Source organism: Ceratotherium simum, chromosome 8 (genome assembly GCF_057802395.1).
Source record: "Ceratotherium simum simum isolate JZ-2026a chromosome 8, ASM5780239v1, whole genome shotgun sequence".
NCBI lineage: Eukaryota > Metazoa > Chordata > Mammalia > Perissodactyla > Rhinocerotidae > Ceratotherium > Ceratotherium simum.
This window is the reverse complement of record NC_141907.1, coordinates 84,074,632-84,094,395: the sequence shown is the minus strand read 5'-3', so window position 1 is coordinate 84,094,395 and position 19,764 is coordinate 84,074,632. Positions and strand designations below refer to the sequence as shown.

Sequence of the window (19,764 nt, the reverse complement as noted above, 5' to 3'; positions counted from 1 at the left end):
CTCTATACATTTATGCACCATCCAGCACAGTACCTTGCACAGAATAGGTGTTCATAACACAACTGGTAAATGAATAATTCATTTACAAAAAAATCAAAATTCAATGCTCATGTATGAAAAGAAATATTTTTAATCTTCTGGTAGTTTTGTTATATAACAGATACACAATAATTCTGGATTTTACTTTTTTGAACAAACATAATAAATAACTTTTGTGTATTCATTCGGTAATACTAGCTACACTAACAAACATGTCCCCAAATTTCAATGGAGTTTATTTCTTCTTGGTGTAAAGTCTAACGCAGATTTTCCTAGTAGGTGGGTAGCATTCCTCTATGTGGTAATTCAGACACTCAGCTCTTTCCATTTGGAGTTATGCCTTTCCCTGGGCCCTAGAAGCATCTGCACTGAGCTAAAGGATGGGCGCCCATAGGCTGACAAATGCTTCTTTGCTGCTTAACTGCCTTGGCCCGAATGTGATGAAAACTTCAGCCCATTGACCAGAACTAGTTACACGGACCTACTTAGACACAAGCAGGCACAGGCCAGACAATGGAATCCCCACCTGGGCAGGTGCTTGCCAGAGAGTAGACTAAGAAAGGGGAAATACAGTTTCTTAGTACAGCAAGTTGTTTTTCACCAAGGTTTTTTTCCTTTCTTTTTGTTCATAAGCAGAGGACATTGTCAAAGTCAGCAATCAGGAAATGCAGTAATTTCTTGAAAAGTGTAAGGTAATTTTATGCAAATGCTAATATAATCAAGGACTACTTGGACAGTCTAACAGAATTAAAAAAAATGGCAGTAGCAGATAGTAGAACATCTGAAAAAATACCTGAATAAGAAAGATGATTTGGCTATTGCAGTAGGCCACGTATGTGGACGTAACTAGTCCCTAGGTCCCATTTTGTTTAAGATGTGCTTGTGTTGCAACAGTATGGAACCACACACACACATTACACGCACCTGGTGATAATAAGATGTATTGTAAAGTGATTATAATTCATGACTTTTTTCCCACACATACCTCAGCTAGGAGGTGTCACAGACTTGCAACAGACTGAAGGGCGTGCCTCAAAGGTGTGCCTTTATTTCCTATCTGTATCATAAAACTTTTCTATGGTGCTGACATTGTAAGCCTTCTGATCTCGGTTCAAAGATATTTTTCCTAAACCTGAAAAGTGAGTCCAACTAACGGTGGGAACTGCATCTCTGTTTGCAACGTGTGGGAGAGAACCTCCTGGCCCAGGAAGTGGGCATCCCTGAACAGGGTTTCCTGGTCCTGCCTCAAGCAGGCCCTCTTCTTCACCCACAGGGCTTGGCATCCTTGCCTCGCTCTGCTCTGTGCCATCTGGCTAGGGACCAACTTCCCAAATCTGCCTTAGCAACTAGCTCTGCAGTGCTCAGGAGGCTGTTTTCAACAACCCCTTCCTGAGGCGATACAGTGGCCTCTCAGAGCTCATATTTTATGATAGTTCTACTCGACTTTAGGCTTTACTGAGAGCAAGTGCCATTTTCAAATACCACCCTCTCATAACCACCCCCCCACCCCCCACAAATTACCTACCACAGTGTCCGGCACATAAAAGGAGCACAATACATATTAAATGTACTGTCAGCCTAATTGCTACAGGCTATCCTGGGCTTGTGAGTTGGGCAGCAGAATCTTGGAGCCAGTGGCACACACCCTGCATGGTCTCCTTTGCTAGGAGGCCTCCACCGAGGTTCACCGGCTTTCTAGGGTGAGCTCCTAGTCTTTGCAGGCCACACCAGCAGCATCAGTTAATTGCTAAAACTTATCTTCAAGTTTGAACTTTAATCCCTGTCCCCAAAACACTTCTGGCTGCACCTCCTAGCTCCTTAAGTCTTTTATTAGGCCTTTTACTGGGCTCATGATCCAATTCAGGAAATAGGAAAAACCTGATATTGAAGGAATTTGGAAATAAAACAGGAAGGATGAAGGGTGAGAAATTTATTCAGCTCTCTTCATTATTCCCCAAGAAGCTCCAACCTCCTTGCCCGTCCTTGGTGTTGAGGTTGCTCTGAGAGAGGGGCTGTGCGGAGGTGACCTTCTGGGAGAGGGAGACCCGCTCCTCATTCTGCAGCGCGGCAGGCAGGTCAGAAAGGAGATTTGGGCCACTGTCACTCTCTGGCCTCCCGCGCCTCGAATTCTCTCTTTTGGTCTCCTTCCAACGGGGGGGAGTGGGGATCCACCTTGGGCTTCAAGGTCCTGCAGGCATCGGGAGCACCAAGTGGGTGTCGGGTGATTGGAAGCAGTGGGGAAGGGAGATGTGGTGTCACCAGTCCCGACCAGTGGCAGCGCGCGCGCGTGAACAGGGAAAAGGCGCCGGTCTCCCGTGTTTCTCCCGCCTCTCATTTCTCCCTAGACACTGCCAGGGCTGTCCCGGGTGACTCAGAGTTGCCCGGGGTCGCGTGGATGCCCGTCCCCATCCTCCCTGGATAGCCTGCTTCCGCGTCCCACAGCGCCCCGCACACCCGCCACGTCCCCGGCCCGCGGCGCTCGGGGGCGGCCCCCTCCTCGGAAGGTGTGGGTGCACGGGTGGGAAACATTAACCACCACCACACCGCCCACAAAAAAGCCCCCAAAGCAAAAACCGCTGTACACCCATGGCAGGCGGGGCCCGGCGCCAAGGTGAGCTGTTCGTTCGCCGCCGAGGCGGCGATTCCCCCGGACAGCTGCGGCAGCGACAGCAGCTGCGCGGCCGCCAGCTCGGCGCTCTTCCTTCCTCCGCCCTCTCCGGCCGCCGCACCCCCACCTCTTCCCCTCTCCCTGCCTCCTCCCTTCTTGCCCTCTCGCGGGCCACGCACACAGCCGGGACACCCTCGGCACTCGGCTGCTCACACTGCGGCTTAGCCCGGCCGACCTGGCACCGTGGCCACGGCGGCTCGGGGAGCGTGCGGGGCGCAGGGGCGGCAGCCCAGCGGGCTGGGCTGGAGCCCCTCTCCTCCCAGCCGCGACCCCCTGCCCACGCTGCTCCCCTAATCCCGGCCTTGCAGCCACACGAGCACCTGAGCGGGGACCGGGCGGTGGAGGCGCAGGCCCGCCGGCCTGGCCTCGGAGAAAACAGCGGGGGCGGGGCGGCCAGGAGGAGGGGCGGGGCGCGCGGGAGGCAGTGAGTGACGCGCGCGCCAGCCAACCAGCGCCCGCCGCTCCGACGTGGGGCGGGAGCGGGTGGGCTCCGCGGGGAGGAGGCGGCGGCCCGGGCGCGGGAGGCGGGGGCCGGCGGGAGGAAGGGGAGGAGGCGGCGGCGGCGGCGGAGGCGGCGGAGGGCAGGCTGCGCCGGGACTGTCTGCCGAGCTCCGCGGCGGTGCCTGTGAGTGCAGGAGCGCGGGAGGCAGAGGGGAGCGCGGCGAGCGCGGCGCGGGACGTCTCCGGCGGCGCGGACAGCGGCGCTGGGTGTGGGGAAGCAGCGGCAGCAGCAGCGGCGGCCGCCTTTCCGCCGCCGGGGACGCCGAGGCGCGGCTGGTGGCACTGACATCGCGGCCCTGCCTCTCCTCCCTCGCCCCCGGCCCTCCCCATGTGATCGGCTTTAATCCCGGCAGTGTGCGCGCGTGGGGCTCCATTCCGCGGTGCCCGGTCTCCGTGCCAGGGTGGGTGCTCGGTGTGCGCTTCTCCTCCCCATCCCCCTTCCCCCGAGAATAAAAGAAGAACCGAGAGGCGTGCTCAGAAAATAAATAAATAAGCAGCACACACGCGCAGCCCGGAGCGGAGTCGGCGGGGCTGGCGGCGGCGGAGGAGTGAGGCGGCGGCGGCGCGGGGACGCGCGGAGAGGCAGCAACTTTGAAGCCAGCTCACAGCGCGGAGCTCCGGCCGAGCGGCGTGCAGCGCGGCGGCGGCGGCGGCGTTGAGTGTCTGGCCCGCCGGTCCGGTCGGGGTGTGCAGTCGGACGGACGAGCAGCGCGTCGCTGTCCCCCGGCGGCTGGAGATGTCCGAGCCCAAGGCAATTGATCCCAAGTTGTCGACGACCGACAGGGTGGTGAAAGGTAAGCGGCGCGCCGCGGCCGCCGGGTGCACCGGGTGCCGCAGGCTCCTGGGCGGCTCGCTGCCCCTCCCCCGCCCGGGTTCTCCTGCTCCAGCCGCCGACCTTCTAGGATATTGTGCAACCCTGAAACCCCTTCCCCCACGCCTCCCACCCTGCCCACTTGGGGCATTTTTATTGACGGGGGCGTCAGTTGGCAAATGGCTGAGCCGCGGGCAGGCGGCGGCGGGGGTGGCGGTGGCGGGAGGGGGCGCCCGGGGGGTGGTTGCTGGCAGGGTGTAGCTGCTGTGACAGAAATAGGAAGTGGGTGGCTGCTCGCAGGCTTGCATGGGATCGGGTTTATGGTTTTCTTTTGCAGAGGGAGGGGTGATTTATGGCTGAAAAAAAATTAATGTGGCATTTTTATGTGGCCGTGGCTTTCCACCGACTGCCTTGCTCGGGCACGGTTCTCTCGGCGCCCCATTGCAGCAGTTCCCTCGGCGGCGCCCCCTCCGCCTCGCCCTGCCCTGGAAGGGCCTGCACAGGACTCGCGAGAGGGCGGGAGAGCGTGGGGGAGCCGGGCGCTCCCTGGGGCGCGGGGCCGGGGCGGCGAGGGGGCGCGCGGGGCGGGGAGCCTCCCGGGGCCCCCCGCCCCCGCCCCGGGATTCCCCCGCAGGCCTGAGACCGACGCGGGAGGCAGTTCCCCCCGCCGCCTCCCCCGCCGGCCTGTCACGCTCTTGAATGGTCCCGGCTGGAGCACGCCTCCCGGCGGTAGCCTCGCCTCCTCCGGGCCTCCGGCACCCCCTCGTTAACGGGCTGTTTGATTCCTAATACTGGCTCTTCTCCCCTGCCGCGGATCACATACCCTTGGCAGAGATGGCTCTGGGGTTTCTGGCGAAGAGAAGCCGGGGGCCTGGGGTGAGGAAGGGGACAGGCAGTGGTCTCCTGCTCCGTTGCACGGGGGACTCCGCAGTCGTCTCGTCTTCCCTGTTGGGTGGGGGAGGAAGCATCCTACGAATCCTGGAAGGATGAGACAACAGAGCAGATCAGCCAGGATTAAGTAGCGTTCCTCATTCCTGGGGTCAGAACGCGGAGCAAAGCAGGGATGGACATGGGCTAGGTGCGGAGCGGGCCTCTGAAATTGGAAACAGCGCTGGCTGGTGTAGAGGGAGAGAGAGAGTGTGTGTATGTGTTTATTGTATGTAGAACAGAGATAGTTATCTGATGTGGCCAGAGATTGCAAGTAGAGTGCGAGGCAATAAAGTCATTTGCACCATGAGCACTTAGGTGAAGTAACCCCGCAGCCTGAAGACCAGGAATCGTAAGTTCTTCTGGGGCTCAGAACTGTTCATCGGTTCCAGTCAGGTCTGCTCAGTTTTTAAAGTAATGCGTGTGTGTGTGTTTTGTGTGTGTTCGTGATGATGGGGGAAATTGTGTTCTCTTTTTTAAGAAAGAATAAAATATCTTCTTTTGTTTTGGTTGTATTAGAATCATTCCTGCTTCAGTGCAGTATTCATAGATCCATGAAAATAAGGAGGAAATATCTTTGCAAAAATGACTCAAAATAGGACTACAGATGCACAGCTATTCTTTCTGCAGGCATGGATCCTCATGTAAACAGTGAATTCAGAGTCATTCAGAAAAACTATGTTTTGCATTAAGGGCTTCTGTTGACATTTTCAAAAATTAAGACTCTGCTGAAGTATCAGAGAATAACAAATATCTATCTAATGTGTGATGGTTAGGTGTAACCCCCATCTGTATGTTAAGATCACCTATTTTCAAAACAATTAATGTAAAGCTTGCAATTCAGATGACAGCAATAATCACTCATATGTGTGCACATAAGGTTATGTTCCCTGTTTTAAATTACAAAGTGTGGATTCTTAAAGTAAATGTAAAATTGTTATCAAGTGAAGAATGTAAAAATAATTGTTCATACATTCTGGCTTGGTGTCTTTACCAGTTAAAGTGCAAGAGCCCGTTCAACCATCCCATGGCTGTTTTGTCTTGCTTTCTTCCAATGCTGTATTATATATATTACTATAAATGATTTTTCATTATAAGTATGCATACCCACCCATAATTCCAAAAATTTGGTTTACGTTAGTTTTTGCAGAACTGAATTGCAAATGTGGGTAATATACTCAAAATAGGAAAAATAAATTTTGTATTTGTTTTGATAGGGATCTTGATGTGAAATTTTAAATGTAAATTTTGTTTATAGAAAAAAGGTTTGTTGATGAATTCTCATTTTAAGGTGGACACACTGTTGCTATTTCTGTTATGCTTTCTTATAAACTTTATGTTGTTGGCTTAAAAGGCTTTATCAAACATTGGATTCAACATTTTGTCATATGTATGATTTTTACAGTTAGTTATTTGAGGTGATAATCTGTTTTGATGGTCAGTCTTCTGTGAAATAGCACTTCCCCTTGGATATGTAGACACACGAGTAGAAAGTATATGTATGGTGAATGGAAAAGAGATTAACAAATGATTTTTCATTTTTACAGGAATTAGACAAGACATAGTTCATGAAAACATGACTTTACTCTAAATTTTGTTAGAACTTCCTTTCACTGGTCTGAAATTGACTCGTTCTTTAGTGCAGGAAAAGGTATCCTTCAGGAGATTTTTGTGCTTTTTAAGCTTTCTCTCCTTTTACAAAGTACAGGTAGTATTTGCTTACGTACAGAAATGAGAAGTATTTGGATGGTCGTTACCATGGCAGGCCATGGTGTTTGTTTACAGTCATTGTCATTAGTGTGATCTGGCCTTTGTTGTCTAATAATTGCTCTTTACAAATAAAGCTGTGCTTGTGGTTTTGTTTGTAGTAATATGATGATGTGATGGCTTTCTTGGTTTGTGCTTCCAGAATGCAGCTTTAGAAAGGTAGGTTGAGTTTAAGTCTCTCAACTAACTATGTAATTTTTCAGGCTTGCAGTTTCTTCTAGAATATGTTCAGAGACCCTAATCAGTTATCTAAACCTTAAAAATGAAAGGGAATGACAGCATTGGAGATGAAAAGCATTCATTTAGTTTACCTCAGAAAAAAGTTACTTTATTTAGCAAAATTGGTGCTGTTTCTTTTTCACTGTTCTTGGATAAAAACAATAGAAAGCATAAAAAGTCAGAGAAAATGTCTTGGTAATGCCATTTGTTGGAAATCAGAATAATTTGATCCATTTACATTTTCTTTTAAAGCAGTCTTGCATAACTGTAAGACAAAAGACCTAGGGCCGTAAATGGAAGAATAACTATTCCCCTCCCCTCAATGCACCCCATAGTCTGGTTTTTCTCTGCAGTGGTGCTCCACAGGCCTCGGTCCAAACTTCGGCCTCTCTTCATTTCTCCCTGCCTTTAACTCCTCGTCTGGCCCTAGCCTTCCCTCCTGGCCATGGGATTTTGCTACATGACAGTGAAATACTTGGAGGAAATCAAACTGTGTGATGAGTGCCTTGCTTCCTTACGTCTCTTGCCCTTCCCTGTGTTCCCGTCTCTAAATATTTTGTAATGGGCGTTTCACCTTAACGCAAGCTGATGTTAATGGTAGAAGTTCTAGATACCATGGCAGGTTGTTTAGAGGGATAAATTCCTGGGAATTTCTCAAAAACTCTAGGTGGGGAACTCGAGTGCTTTGTGTCAGGTTGCTTTTGGCTGCAGGGAATGCAAAAAAGGAGCTGTCTTCCTGTGTATTGTCAATTTATATACTGTTTGTGTAGACAAACTACATGTAGGGAAATTCAGGAAGGATATCTAAGAACATGTAAGCGAGAAGGTGGTAGCTAAGTAAAATATTAAGTAAATAAGGATTCAAGCCACCGGTGTTTCTAGCTTAATGAGACTGGTAACACTACTTAAAAAGAAACAAAAATATGTTACATCAGTAATAAGAGTGGTGTTTGGATCTTGAAATGGTGTAGTAAATAATGCCTTTTCTTTGTGGTGTGTCAAGAAGAGCTCATTGTGAATTTATTTTACTGACTTGTTACCATCAGTTGAGTTATTCCATGTATCTGGTTTTCCATTTGAGTATAATAAAACCTTGTTAATTCAGTGTCATTAATTGAAACTTACAGTGATTAAACGTCATTGTTGATGCTGAAGTTTATGTCAGCGCTGGATGTGGAGAAAGGGGTCTGCTAATCTGGTTTTTAGTACTATGCACAGCACGATTGGAGCATGGTCAGTATACTTGAGAGAACAAATTCTTTTTAGGACTTAGTGAACAGCATGCGAATTAATGCTGTAATTACAAATTAGATTGATCTGTTTACTAATATTTCCTTTCAGGATTTCTACTATAAAGTAAATGTAACACAAGTGCATTGTTTTCAAAACATTTTGTAAACTTAAGGCTTAAGGCAACAATTAAGACTGGGATTCAGAGAAATTCCAGTGATTCTAAAATGCCATCAGGGCCGGCCCCGTGGCTTAGCGGTTAAGTGCGTGCTCTCCGCTGCCGGCGGCCCGGGTTCGGATCCCGGGTGCGCACCGAGGCACCACTCCTCCAGCCATGCTGAGGCCGCATCCCACATACAGCAACTAGAAAGATGTGCAGCTATGACACACAACTATGTACTGGGGCTTTGGGGGAAAAATAAATAAATAAAATCTTTAAAATGCCATCAATTAGAAGAATTAACATTTAAAAAGTAATAGTTTTGGGGGAACTGTGGGGAAGAACCTCTACTTTAAATGAGTAATCTATTTGAAGACACCCAGTTAAAATGTGAAAAAAGTAACACCTTAGAATCTAGTTAGAGGTTTACTCTAACGTTTGTTTATATTAGTTTAAAAATATGCCTTTTTAAATCTATTTGTTTCTTTATGACCTGTTTTTATTGTAATTTTAGAGATATGAAATATGACTTTGATAAACTGTGCATTTATACCTTTTATAATTGGCCTCTTATGTTTTCCTTATCTTTTTTGTGTCAGCCATGTGTAAAGTTGAAACTAATTATGAAACCAAATAAAGAATCCGTTTAGAGTGACCTTATTGGAAAACAGCATTTTTCTAGACATTCTCTTCTTTTAGCAAATACAGTTAAATTACCATTTTGAAAGTTTTGTGAAACTATTGCATACTTCCAGAACTAGAAAGAATGATGATGATTCATAATATGAAACTTTGATAAATAATAAAAGACCATTTTGTCAGTTTTTTCAGTAACTTTCTGGTGTAACATTCTCTTGATATTCAAGAGAAATATAGTGAGATTTTGAATTCTAACTTGCTATAATTCCACTGTTATATATCGTAATGTCACACGCTACTTTCCCCATACATGAAAGGGTAATCATTGTACTCACTACTCACTTGTGAGAACCAGAGGATCATCAAATGGGATTTGAGAGCCGGAGTCGTTACACTTGGTCCTATCGCTTGGGAATGGCAATTCAGTCACTGCTGACATAGAATTACAAGTGACAACATGTTCATGTATTTTCAGGGTCACTCAAGAATAGTCAGAACCATTAATCTTGAAATCGATGAATACTTTGTGTCCACAACAGTGGCTTATGGTGACACTCATTTTATAGATGAAGAAAAGGAGGCAGTAGTTAGAATGGTCAGTCACGGGTGGGACTAGAATGCAGCCAAGTGTAAGCAAAATCTTTCCTTTAGCAGAGATGCTCTTCTCTTGAAAATCTGTTTGAAACTGTCACTTCTTTTGATATATTTAAGGTATCACATTTTGTTTCGAATTTTGCTTTACTGAATTACTAGCTATATAAAACAGTTTTGTTAGGAGAAGCTTTTATATCTCTGTACTTAGCAGAAATATAAATTCTCATGATAAATGTTGTAATCTGGTTTGATCTTGGCGTGAGGTTTACCAAAAGAAAACTGTTAAACATTGTTTTCTATTCATGTAAATATATATAGAGAAATAGAAATAGCATACTCTCCTGCTAAGTTTTATTTACTTGTATTTTGAAAGGTATTATGGTAGGTCTCTTTGTCTGAACTACAGATAATAGCTTATGCTGTTGCTCTGGTTTGAGGATTTTTTGAATTTGTGGAGAAAGCTCAAGAGAAAATATCAGCTAGTGCTTCTTAGGTGTTCCATTCCTTTTCTAAAATACAGTCATCAGGTGGGAATGATGTAGGCACTGAAACAAGATTGTGGTCTGTAAACTGAGTCTTCAGTAGTCTGAACATTTTCAGCATTTTTAACCGATTTTATTTTGTAATATTTCCATCTTCTGTATTCATAAGGCCGTCTTCATTGATAAGCCATCAATTATATTTCATGTAAGAAGTAAAATAAAAAATTTCATATTCCTCCATGGTTAGGTGTTCTGAATGGTGGCTTAAATAAGAGGGACTGTCAGCTTGTGGACCTAGACCTGTTGCTGGGATCTCACATCCATTTCATAAATGTACACTCAGGTAGCTGAAGCCTTAGATGTTTAAAAAATACAAACCCTGACTAAGGAAGCAGTAATCAGTTATTAAAATGCTTTGTTTTTGGAATTAGATTTATTCCTTTTTGAGACCATCCTAGAGAGGAATAGAATTTTGTTTTTCTTTGCTTTTTCTCTCTCTCTCTCTTTTTTTTTTTTTTTTTTGGTGTGGAAGCTTAGCCCTGAGCTAAAATCTGTTGCCAATACTCCTCTTTTTGCTGAGGAAGATTGGCCCTGGGCTAACATCCGTGCCCATCTTCCTCTACTTTATATGTGGGATGCCTCCACAGGCACGGCTTGATAAGCGGTGCATAGGGCCACGCCTGGGATCTGAACCTGTGAACCCCGGGCCGCCAAAGCGTGCGAACTTAACTGCTCCGCCACCGGGCCGGCCCGTTTTTGGTTTTTTGCTTCCCCTAATCCATGCTTTTGCCTCACAGTAAAGTATATTACAACTCTTTTAAAAGATGGTCTGTCTGACTTCTATGAACTTCTATCCCTTGCAACTGGAAATTCTGCACGCGTCTGCAGAAGAGCAAAGCAAACAAGGAGATGTCAGAGGTTTATGTCCACAGCACCTTACGTTGTCTGTCAGCCTCAGGCACTTTCTTTTTTTTTTTTTTTTAAAGATTTTATTTATTCATTTTTTCCCCCCCAAAGCCCCAGTAGATAGTTGTATGCCATAGGTTCACATCCTTCTAGTTGCTGTACGTGGGACTCGGCCTCGCGTTGGACGGAGAAGTGGTGCCTCGGGGCGCTCCCGGGATCCGGGCCCGGGCCGCCAGCATCAGAGTGCGCGCACTTAACCGCTAAGCCACGGAGCCGGCCCAAGCCTCAGGCACTTTCTGTGGTGATGACACCAGAATGATGGTTGATGTTCAAAGAGTTTTATTCATATGGAGCTAAATTTTAAAAAAATTCCCATCAGCTCTAAGATTCTAAGACTTAAAGAGTCTCTTTCTACAGTGACTGTATAGCTCCAGTTTTTCTTTTTTTGCGAGGAGCTACTACTTCTGACTTAAAATGTTTGGTTGTCTTTGTGTAGCATTGGAATGTTTTGGAAATTCTAGTATGTCACTGTTTAAACTATGGCTCCCAGGTTGCTGCATATACTTGGAAGTTACATAAAATTATTTGTTAATATGTGTATTCACAGTTTTAGTTTGAAAAATATGGTCGTTGAGTCAGTGGTGCCTATCTTAATGCCTTGATTATTATGCAGTGAATAGATTCTTGTTGAATAATGTGGGCGTTGCAGTTCTCACATGACTCCTGAAACAATAAATGGAAACAAGTTATGTTTATTTTGAGTACATTATGTTAAGTTCTGATTCTTTGTAAATGGGTCTGTATGGTGACTGGTTAATTGGAATGCTTTCTTCTCCAGCCATATCAGAGAATGGAGTATGAGAAGGAGGCATTAATAAGGTGACACAATTAGATTGACGGCAGTTCTGTTGTTTGGTCATTTGGACTGGCTTTATGCCACCTGAGTTTAAAAGGCTAAATCCTTTTCAACTTAGCATATTAGCTTGAACTTGAAAGCTTTCTTTCAGTTTTTGTTGTATTTCCACTTAGGCTGGTCAGTTTTTGACAAATGAGAAAAGATATGTTAATCATTCAGTGTTTGCTTTGTTGGGTGATTTATATATTTTAATTATTGTCCAGACTGGGACTTGAAGAGAAAATGACCTGGCAAATTTCATGAAAACAAAACCAAACCAAACAAAACCCTCTTCCTTTGTTTACATCTCAATTTATCATTTTCTGTAATGCTTTTGTAATCCAGAAATGTAGCCTTCTCCAATGTAACCTCCTGCCCTTCGCTGGCCCCCAAAATGTCATTGGATGCTATCCAGTGGGAAGATACACGGGCTGTGAGAAGTTAAGTGGCACCAACTGTGCTGACTCCTTATAGTCTCCTAAGTGGGCTTTAAGCCATCCATTGACATTTGTTTTTAAGCATCTTGTAGGCTATGCCATTTTATCAAATTAAATTAAAAGCACAGTACATTCTCTTAAAATGACAGAACCTGAGTCAGGACTTCAAATTTGAGTTATTTTTTTTGCTTTTTACAAAGGAATTAAAAATTTTTTTATTATTAAACTGGCATTTTTGGTCTGTTTTGCATATTCAGTGCTAATAAAGTATGTGTATACTTTCTCTGTGTGGGTCTGATTACTTGCGTGATAACAGATCTTATCATTTAATTCTCATCATTCAAGCTTCTGTTCAAATGTCACCTCCCCTGGGATCCACATCTCCTGATATCTCCAGCTGGAGTAAAGGGACTCAGCCTCTTCCTTCTTACAGAGGACACCTTGAATACAGCATGTTCTGTGACAATTTCTTTACCTGTCTGCCTCTCCTCCGCAGGAAGTGGAGAGTCCAGGGGAAGGGGGCCTGGTTCCATTTACCTTTTGTCTTTAGCCCTAGCACAGTTTCTACTATGGAATAGGCATTTGATACATGGTTGTTAAATGCATGAAATAACAGATAAAGGATAAGAGGATAAGAGGAATTTAAATTTCTAAATGATAGAGTTCTTTTTCAAGTTTTGTGGATCTTAGATCATGGGTACCCCACAAACATCTGATGAATGTCTTGATTTGTAGGTGCCAGTCCTGTAGAAGGGTTTTTTCACATGAGTTTTTGAAATGCTCTGTGTCATTAATTGGGATCATATGCTTTTTGCCCAGTAGCCGGCCTGCAGAAGCATAACTGGAGGAGTGGCTTCCTTACCCAGGGGGTGCTTGGTTTTCAGTGGCTCTGTGTCAGTCAAAGGGCATACAGGTCGATTTTCTCAAAGGTGGGTGGTGGTTTTTTCCTCAGGAGGACTGGTGATGGTACCAGGTTGGGAGACAGCTGTTGTGACAAGCATCTGGGAGGCCCGGATTTGACATCACAGTTACATTGCTTACTTAGAGAAATGCACAAATGCAAATGAATAAAGGTAATACATTTAGGAATCAAAACAGAGATGTAAAACATACTGCAGGCCCAGATCAGAGATCTTCAGGCTAATCACATGAGTACAGGCTGCTTGTGAGTCAGCTCTCTTGATGGCATGTCTTCGTGGTGAATGTTTTTAGAAGACTCAGCCCTGGGATCCACTTCAACGAGGTGGGGGGGCAGTATAGCGAGGCACCTGCTCTCAGCCCGGTTCTTACAGGGGACCACTGGACCTGCACTATCCCAGACTTGGTTGTATGGCCACCATTAAAGGAGGCCGGCCGGGGCTTTCCAAGCTCTGGTTTATGGGCCAGGATTTAATCTGTCCCGCTAGTGTAGAAATACTTTTCTTTCAGAGGAGTTTAGGGAAACTGTAGTTTCCTACAAAAAATCTCATCATTGTCAACTTCTGCCAGTTTGCCTTCAGCAGCTTGGAGGGAATCTCTCTGTTGCCCTCACCTCTGGTCAGAATTCTACTTGAGTACTCTGTCTCATTCCACATGCATTTCCAGAAACAGATGTGGAAAATTTGGAGTATGTTAAAAAAAAAGTTCCCCCCTGAGTGATTAAAGGACTTAAAATTGTGACAGGATCTGAGAGATGATTCAGTCTGAATAAGAAGAGGTTGACTGGTGATTTAACTATAGATTTCAAGTATTGCAAAAGTCTCTTTCTGCAGTGGATCACACTCAGGTGTTCACCACTATCAACTGAAGGAGAGAAAATGCTGTTTGGAAGCATCATGGATTTGGTGGGTTTTTTTTTTTTTAACCAGTCAAGGACATTTAACATGGGAATGGATTATGGGGATGTTTTGAATGGAGAGAAGAAGTGAGTCTCATTTATTTGGGTTATAAATGTGATCTAAATCTAAAATTACGTAATTTGAAGTTGGAAGAAACCTTGGAAGTGTGGCCATGTGGCCCAGAGCCAGTCCTCTGATGATGTCCTGGGGAGAGGGCCTGGGAGATGTGGGTAACCTTTCATCTGTTACCGTTGCTCATGTCTGAGGCTGAGCAAAAAACCAAATCAGACCCTTAGAATTGGAGGGTGCATCAGAAGTCTAGCTCAGGCCATCCCCACTGTGAACGCCCTGTCCAGCCTCCTTGATGGGTGGCAATCCCACTGCTGTGTGAACACATCTCGTGAGGAGGAGCTCCCTGTTTCCTAAGACCTCCTGCTCTGTCCTGGCCATTTCTGCTTGCCAGAATGTTTCCTTATGTTTGACCTCAATGTTCACATCCTTTGTTCTAGCATTGCGCTATGGAGTTCCATAAAATGAGCCTTAGCCTTATGTGTCTTCCATGAGAGATTCCATAATAGTAAAAACTGCTTTCCTGTTCTTAAGTCTTCTAGCTGTTCCCCACATGTCGTGGTTTTATGGGTCCTTCCCCATCCCAGTAGCCTTCCTTTAAAACCATTTTAGGTTGTTAGGGTCTCTTGAAGATGGAGAAGTGAGCGCAGGTTCACTCTGGCTCACCTGCCCCCATGGAACCTCCAGCACCTTGGGCTTGGTTGCATCAGTACTGTGCCTTGCCATCCTGTGTCCTGATGCTAACCTTTAAACTTCCTGGAAAGCAGGTCCTTCACTGGCAGGCCCAGTCCAGCATCTCTCCCGTGATGTCACTTGGCTGGATGAGGACTGTCACCGTCATGAAGCTTGCTCCTCATGCCCCTCCTAATGAAATTCCCTTTAATTGTATCTTCTCCCAGTCCCCCTGCAGTTCTAAGGTGTGAAATATGTAATCTGCTCTATAAGGGGGAGCTTTCCAGAAAACCTGGATAACAGATACATTTTAAGTGACTTTCTAGAGGCGTTGCTTTCATTTTGCTTGCTTTTATTGGTAGTACAGGCAAGTAATAAAGACAGCATAATAGCATGACACCATGGTGGAGGTACGGGGGTCATTGAGGACAGGCCAAGTCCCTTGTTCACTTTTCAAATCCCACCAGGAAGGCAGCTCAGAAGGCACCCCACTTGACCAGAGCCCAGCCTGCCCCCTCTGCCTGCTCTTGCTTCTGACACCTGGTCTTTGAAGGCTGATGAACAGCTCATAAGGCCATGGAATGTGGCTAACCCGGTGAGTTCATATTGTAATTGGATAACTAGTTTGAGTTTCACTGAGGCCTAAAAGAAGCCAGTGACTTCCAGCTATGGTGTCACAACACGGTTCTGTGTTACACTCAGCTGTGCAGTATTAACAGCTACTGATAACAACCTACAGAAGTTTGCAAATGACTTATTTTAAAATATCTGTATGTAAACTAGGGTGGATTCAAGTTCAACCGTCAAATGTTGCTTGCGCGTGCGTTCTGATGCGTGTTCTCACGCGGGAGAGGATGGGGTGGAGTTGAGCTTTCGTGGTGGGTGTCTGGCAGAGCTTGCGGTCTTCTCCATCTGACCCACAGGCCTTTCATTGCAGTGGGAACTATACGTTCTTGTAATCTGTGGCAGTGTTTGCTTTATTTCGCTGAACATTTTTGGGGATAGTCTATTCGAGTCTGGATTCACTCACACTAGTGTTTTGTGCAAGTGAATGTCATGTCATGTGCATCTTGATAGAAAAAAAGGCAGAGGCCTCTGAGTAGGGAATACGCCTTTGCCAGCCAGATCTGTGGATTGACTGGATCTTGAGACATACAGATTGGCACCTCTGGGGAGATTTCAAAGTATGCCATGAAGTTTTCTGGCCTCAGACGTCTCCCAGGGGCCGTGCCTAAAATTCCATCATTAGTTATTTATTTAGGATAAGATTGGCCTTCTTTGAAAGAAGTTTCAAAAGTAACTGATCTTTAAAAAATGGTGAATCGACTAAACTTTTTTACCTTTGGGTGATACTGAATCCAGGAAAAATCCTGTATTTCAGGAGCCTTTTTGAGAGTGAAGTTTCGTGTCTCTTTTTAAATCCATATCCCGTACCTCTTGTAAGTATCACTCAATTTCCATACTGCTCCCCTCAAGCGTGATATAATTGTAATATCCCAGTTGGTAAATAGATTAAATAATCCATTATTGAGTGTAAAATGGCTGTTGAAAAAATACTCTTTCCTTCACTTACCAAACCATCCATCTACCCATCCATCCTTCCATCCTGTCCATGCGTGCATCAGAGTTTAGTGCTGTCTGCTTGCCTGGCTCTGGGCTGTGTTCTAGAGGCTTAAAATAAAGTAGGCAATCTCCGAAGGTTACTGTCCAGCATTGGGGGTGCGAAAGCAAATCGCAATATAAGTTGTAATTATTTTAATAGCAGAAGATGCAGCATGCTGTGGAGTACAGAAAAGGGAGTGGTTAACTGTTTTCATAGACTGTTTTTCATTTTTTTGGCAAAAATAAATGGAACCACTATTAATTTTCTCTGTGTATAGTATATATAGGCACATTGTTAGGATGTGGGCTTATTTTTAAATGAAGATGTCATAAAAGGTGCTGCAAAAGGCGTGATACCAGTGATACCTGGAATTCTGTAGCTATTGTAGCTCACCTGCCAGCAAGGTGTATGAGATAGAATCCTGGGCTATTGAATGTGGGAGAAGCTTTAAAAGTCAACTAGTTGAACTGTCTTCCAAAAAAAAAAGACCTTCTTGTTAAATGGTTAATAAGCCTCCCTGCGACTCCTCCAAGTGTTTCCAGTGATAGGGAGGCAGCATCCGAGTGTGAAGGAACAGTGGTTTGCAGTTTGACAAAACCTGCACTTAAATCCTGCTTTCTCTGTGTGCCTGCTGTGTGTGCATGGGGAAGTCATGTAAGCACCCGGAACCCATTTTGTCTTACTGAAAAGTGGAAATGATAATACTAATTTTGCAAGGTTGTTGTAGCCATAAGACAAATTGTATGTGAAATGCCTGGCCTACTGCCTGCTCAAAAAGAGTCCTCGATACAGGTTAGGTATTGTTTTTTAATTGTTGGACAGCTCCTTTGAAAGCAAAGCTTTCTGCTTCTGGAAGTAACCTGGATTAATATATACACTTCCTCACCTTCTACTCACTGTCAAATCACTGTAGTTTGGGAGCCTCTGCCATTCCTGTGAGACAGTTTGGCAAAGGTCACCAGCAACTGTCTAGTTGCTGGCTTCTGTGATATTTGACATGAGGGGCCATCTCTTTCTTCTTGAAACGTTGTTCTCACTGTCTTGCATGGATTTCCTCTTTCTCTGACTTGTTTGCCACCTCCTCTTGACTGAATCCTACGTCTTGATGTTCCTTTATCCCCTTACAAATTCTTCCGGGCAGTTTCATCTCCTTACACTCATAGGATTGACTACTGCTTATAGGCTGACTAACACACCTGTGTTTGCAACCTCGTCTTTTCTCTGGAGCTTTCTCTGAAACCCTATTTACAGCAGTTGCTGTTGATGGGTATGGTGAAAATAAAGTGAGGTGCTTTTCTCCTGTGTTTCCTACTGGGTGATGTTACCTCCATCCATCAGTTAATTAAACCTGTCATTCAGTTCAGGTCTTTTAAATTCTTCATCTAGTGCTGCAGTAGCCTCCCAACATTAGTCTCTTTGTTTTCAAACTTGTCCCCTCTTATACATGAATTTTCCCACATTGTCACTAGAGTGATCATTTTAAAATGAACATCTGATTATACTAATCCCATGTCTGGTGGTTGATTTTTTTTCTTACTGATTTGTAGGAACTCTTCAGATGTTGTGGAATTTGACCCTTACTGCATGAATTTTGAAAATATTTATAATATAGTGTATGTCACATTGTACTGAATTTAAGTCTCTCCAATTTATTATGATGTAAGTTCTTGAGAACAGGGAGAACATTTTTTATTCATATGTGTATTCTGAATGCTTATCTGTGTTTGGTCTATATAAAGTTGATTGAACTAAACTGAACTTCTTAAAAATCCCAACCATACCTTGCAGGCTTTGTATTTGCTTTACCTCTGCATGGAACACTCCAGCTCATTATTGTGTCTGTCTTCTGGGTAAAACGCTGAGCCCTCAGGTATAGCTGTCTGCGCTACTTCTTATACTTTGTACATACAGTGTATCACAAATAAGCACAATACAGTTTCTCTGTAACTGTGAAATCATCCAGGGCAAGGCCTTATCCACTTCATCTCCCCAGTGCTCAGCATGATGCCTGGCACATAACTAACTAATCATGCCCCCCGCAGCAAACAGAATTGGTGGAAAAGATACCTATTCATCACAAAAACTTAATGATATTAGTACTTCCTTTTTTTCCCCCTCCAGTATCATGCTTTTTATTAATGTAGCCCAAGTTGAATTCTTTTTATAGTACCCTTGACTCTTGGAATATCTGACCTCCTCATCCCCCTCTGTAGGTATTTTCATGTAAAACCATAAGCCAGGTCTCTTTCACTCTGGATTTTGTAATTATTTTATATAATTCTAAGCACAAATTTAAAGTAACACCTCAGTTTGATTTAATCTTGCTTACGCTGTCATCTGCTCCTAGTTTTTTAGATCTTTTATTTTAAATCTCTGGATTCTTTTACCTCTTCCCTTTATTTATTTGCCCCAATTTATGTCCTTAGTAGATCTGCACAGGCCTTTACCTGAGCCTGGCAACCAAATGAATTTTTAGAGCCAGTCAATTTGGATGAGTGAGTTCACAAACCTTTAGTTTAGGTTCTGCATCTGTAACATGGGGAAAAATCCCACCTGTGTTAATAAGAAGCTGTGGCCTCTGTAGGAAAAAAGGGAGGTGCTTGAGTAATTGTCCTTGATCTTTTCCTTACCTGATTGGTGTATTTTCCTATAGCTCTACTTGGGAATGATACATTTTCTAAAAATCTTCAATGCCTTTGCCTACCCTGAGATTTATTTTAATCTTTTTTCATTTCAGGGAGTGGAAGAAATGAATTTTCCAGGGATAATGATTAGAGAGTTGGTATTTTATATTACTGGCTTATGTTTTGTAATGCATTATTTCACGATTACATTTAAAGAGAATACTTCGTTAACTTGTCAGCTGCTTTACTTCTCCATAGGATCTTGCTCAAACTAACTAAATAAATAGTAAAGTGCCTTGATATTTTTTTTGAGCTTTCTGTTCTAAAAATGTTAGTAACATTAATGTCTGTGCCCTGCGCACGTATCACCTGATTTTATCCTTCCAGCAACTCTGAGGCTGGGGAGGGTCATCGACTGTCCGAGGTCACACAGCGTGTGGGTGGTGGAACAGACGTTTGGACTCCAGATGCTGGACTGTCACCACCTAACACTAAGTTGACGTGCACGCCAGGCCAAATCCTTAGGTAGTATCAATGGATTGATAGGAAGTGGACTTGTGTACATCATTATATTTCGATTTCTGTGTAGATTACATCATGTTCACCACCCAAAGACTAATTACAGTCTATCACCACGCATGTGCCTGATCTTTGCAAAAAAAAAAAAAAAAGTAGAGTTTATTGGGGATTTGTTTTTATCAGAA

At 44.6% G+C, this 19,764-nt stretch overlaps 1 protein-coding gene across 2 annotated transcripts in view; it reads left to right on the top strand.

The window, feature by feature from the left end:
• The first annotated feature begins 3,405 nt into the window (after window positions 1-3,405).
• Window positions 3,406-19,764, top strand: part of PPP3CA (protein phosphatase 3 catalytic subunit alpha) — a 320,879-nt gene continuing 304,520 nt past the window's right edge. Inside the window, exon 1 of one of the 2 annotated variants that reach the window (XM_087434642.1) lies at window positions 3,406-4,002. In XM_087434642.1, coding sequence (XP_087290768.1) covers window positions 3,945-4,002 — 58 coding nt within the window. In that variant the 5' untranslated portion in view covers window positions 3,406-3,944. The remainder of the gene's footprint in view (window positions 4,003-19,764) is intronic. The other variant, XM_004431001.3, reaches the window with a different exon arrangement.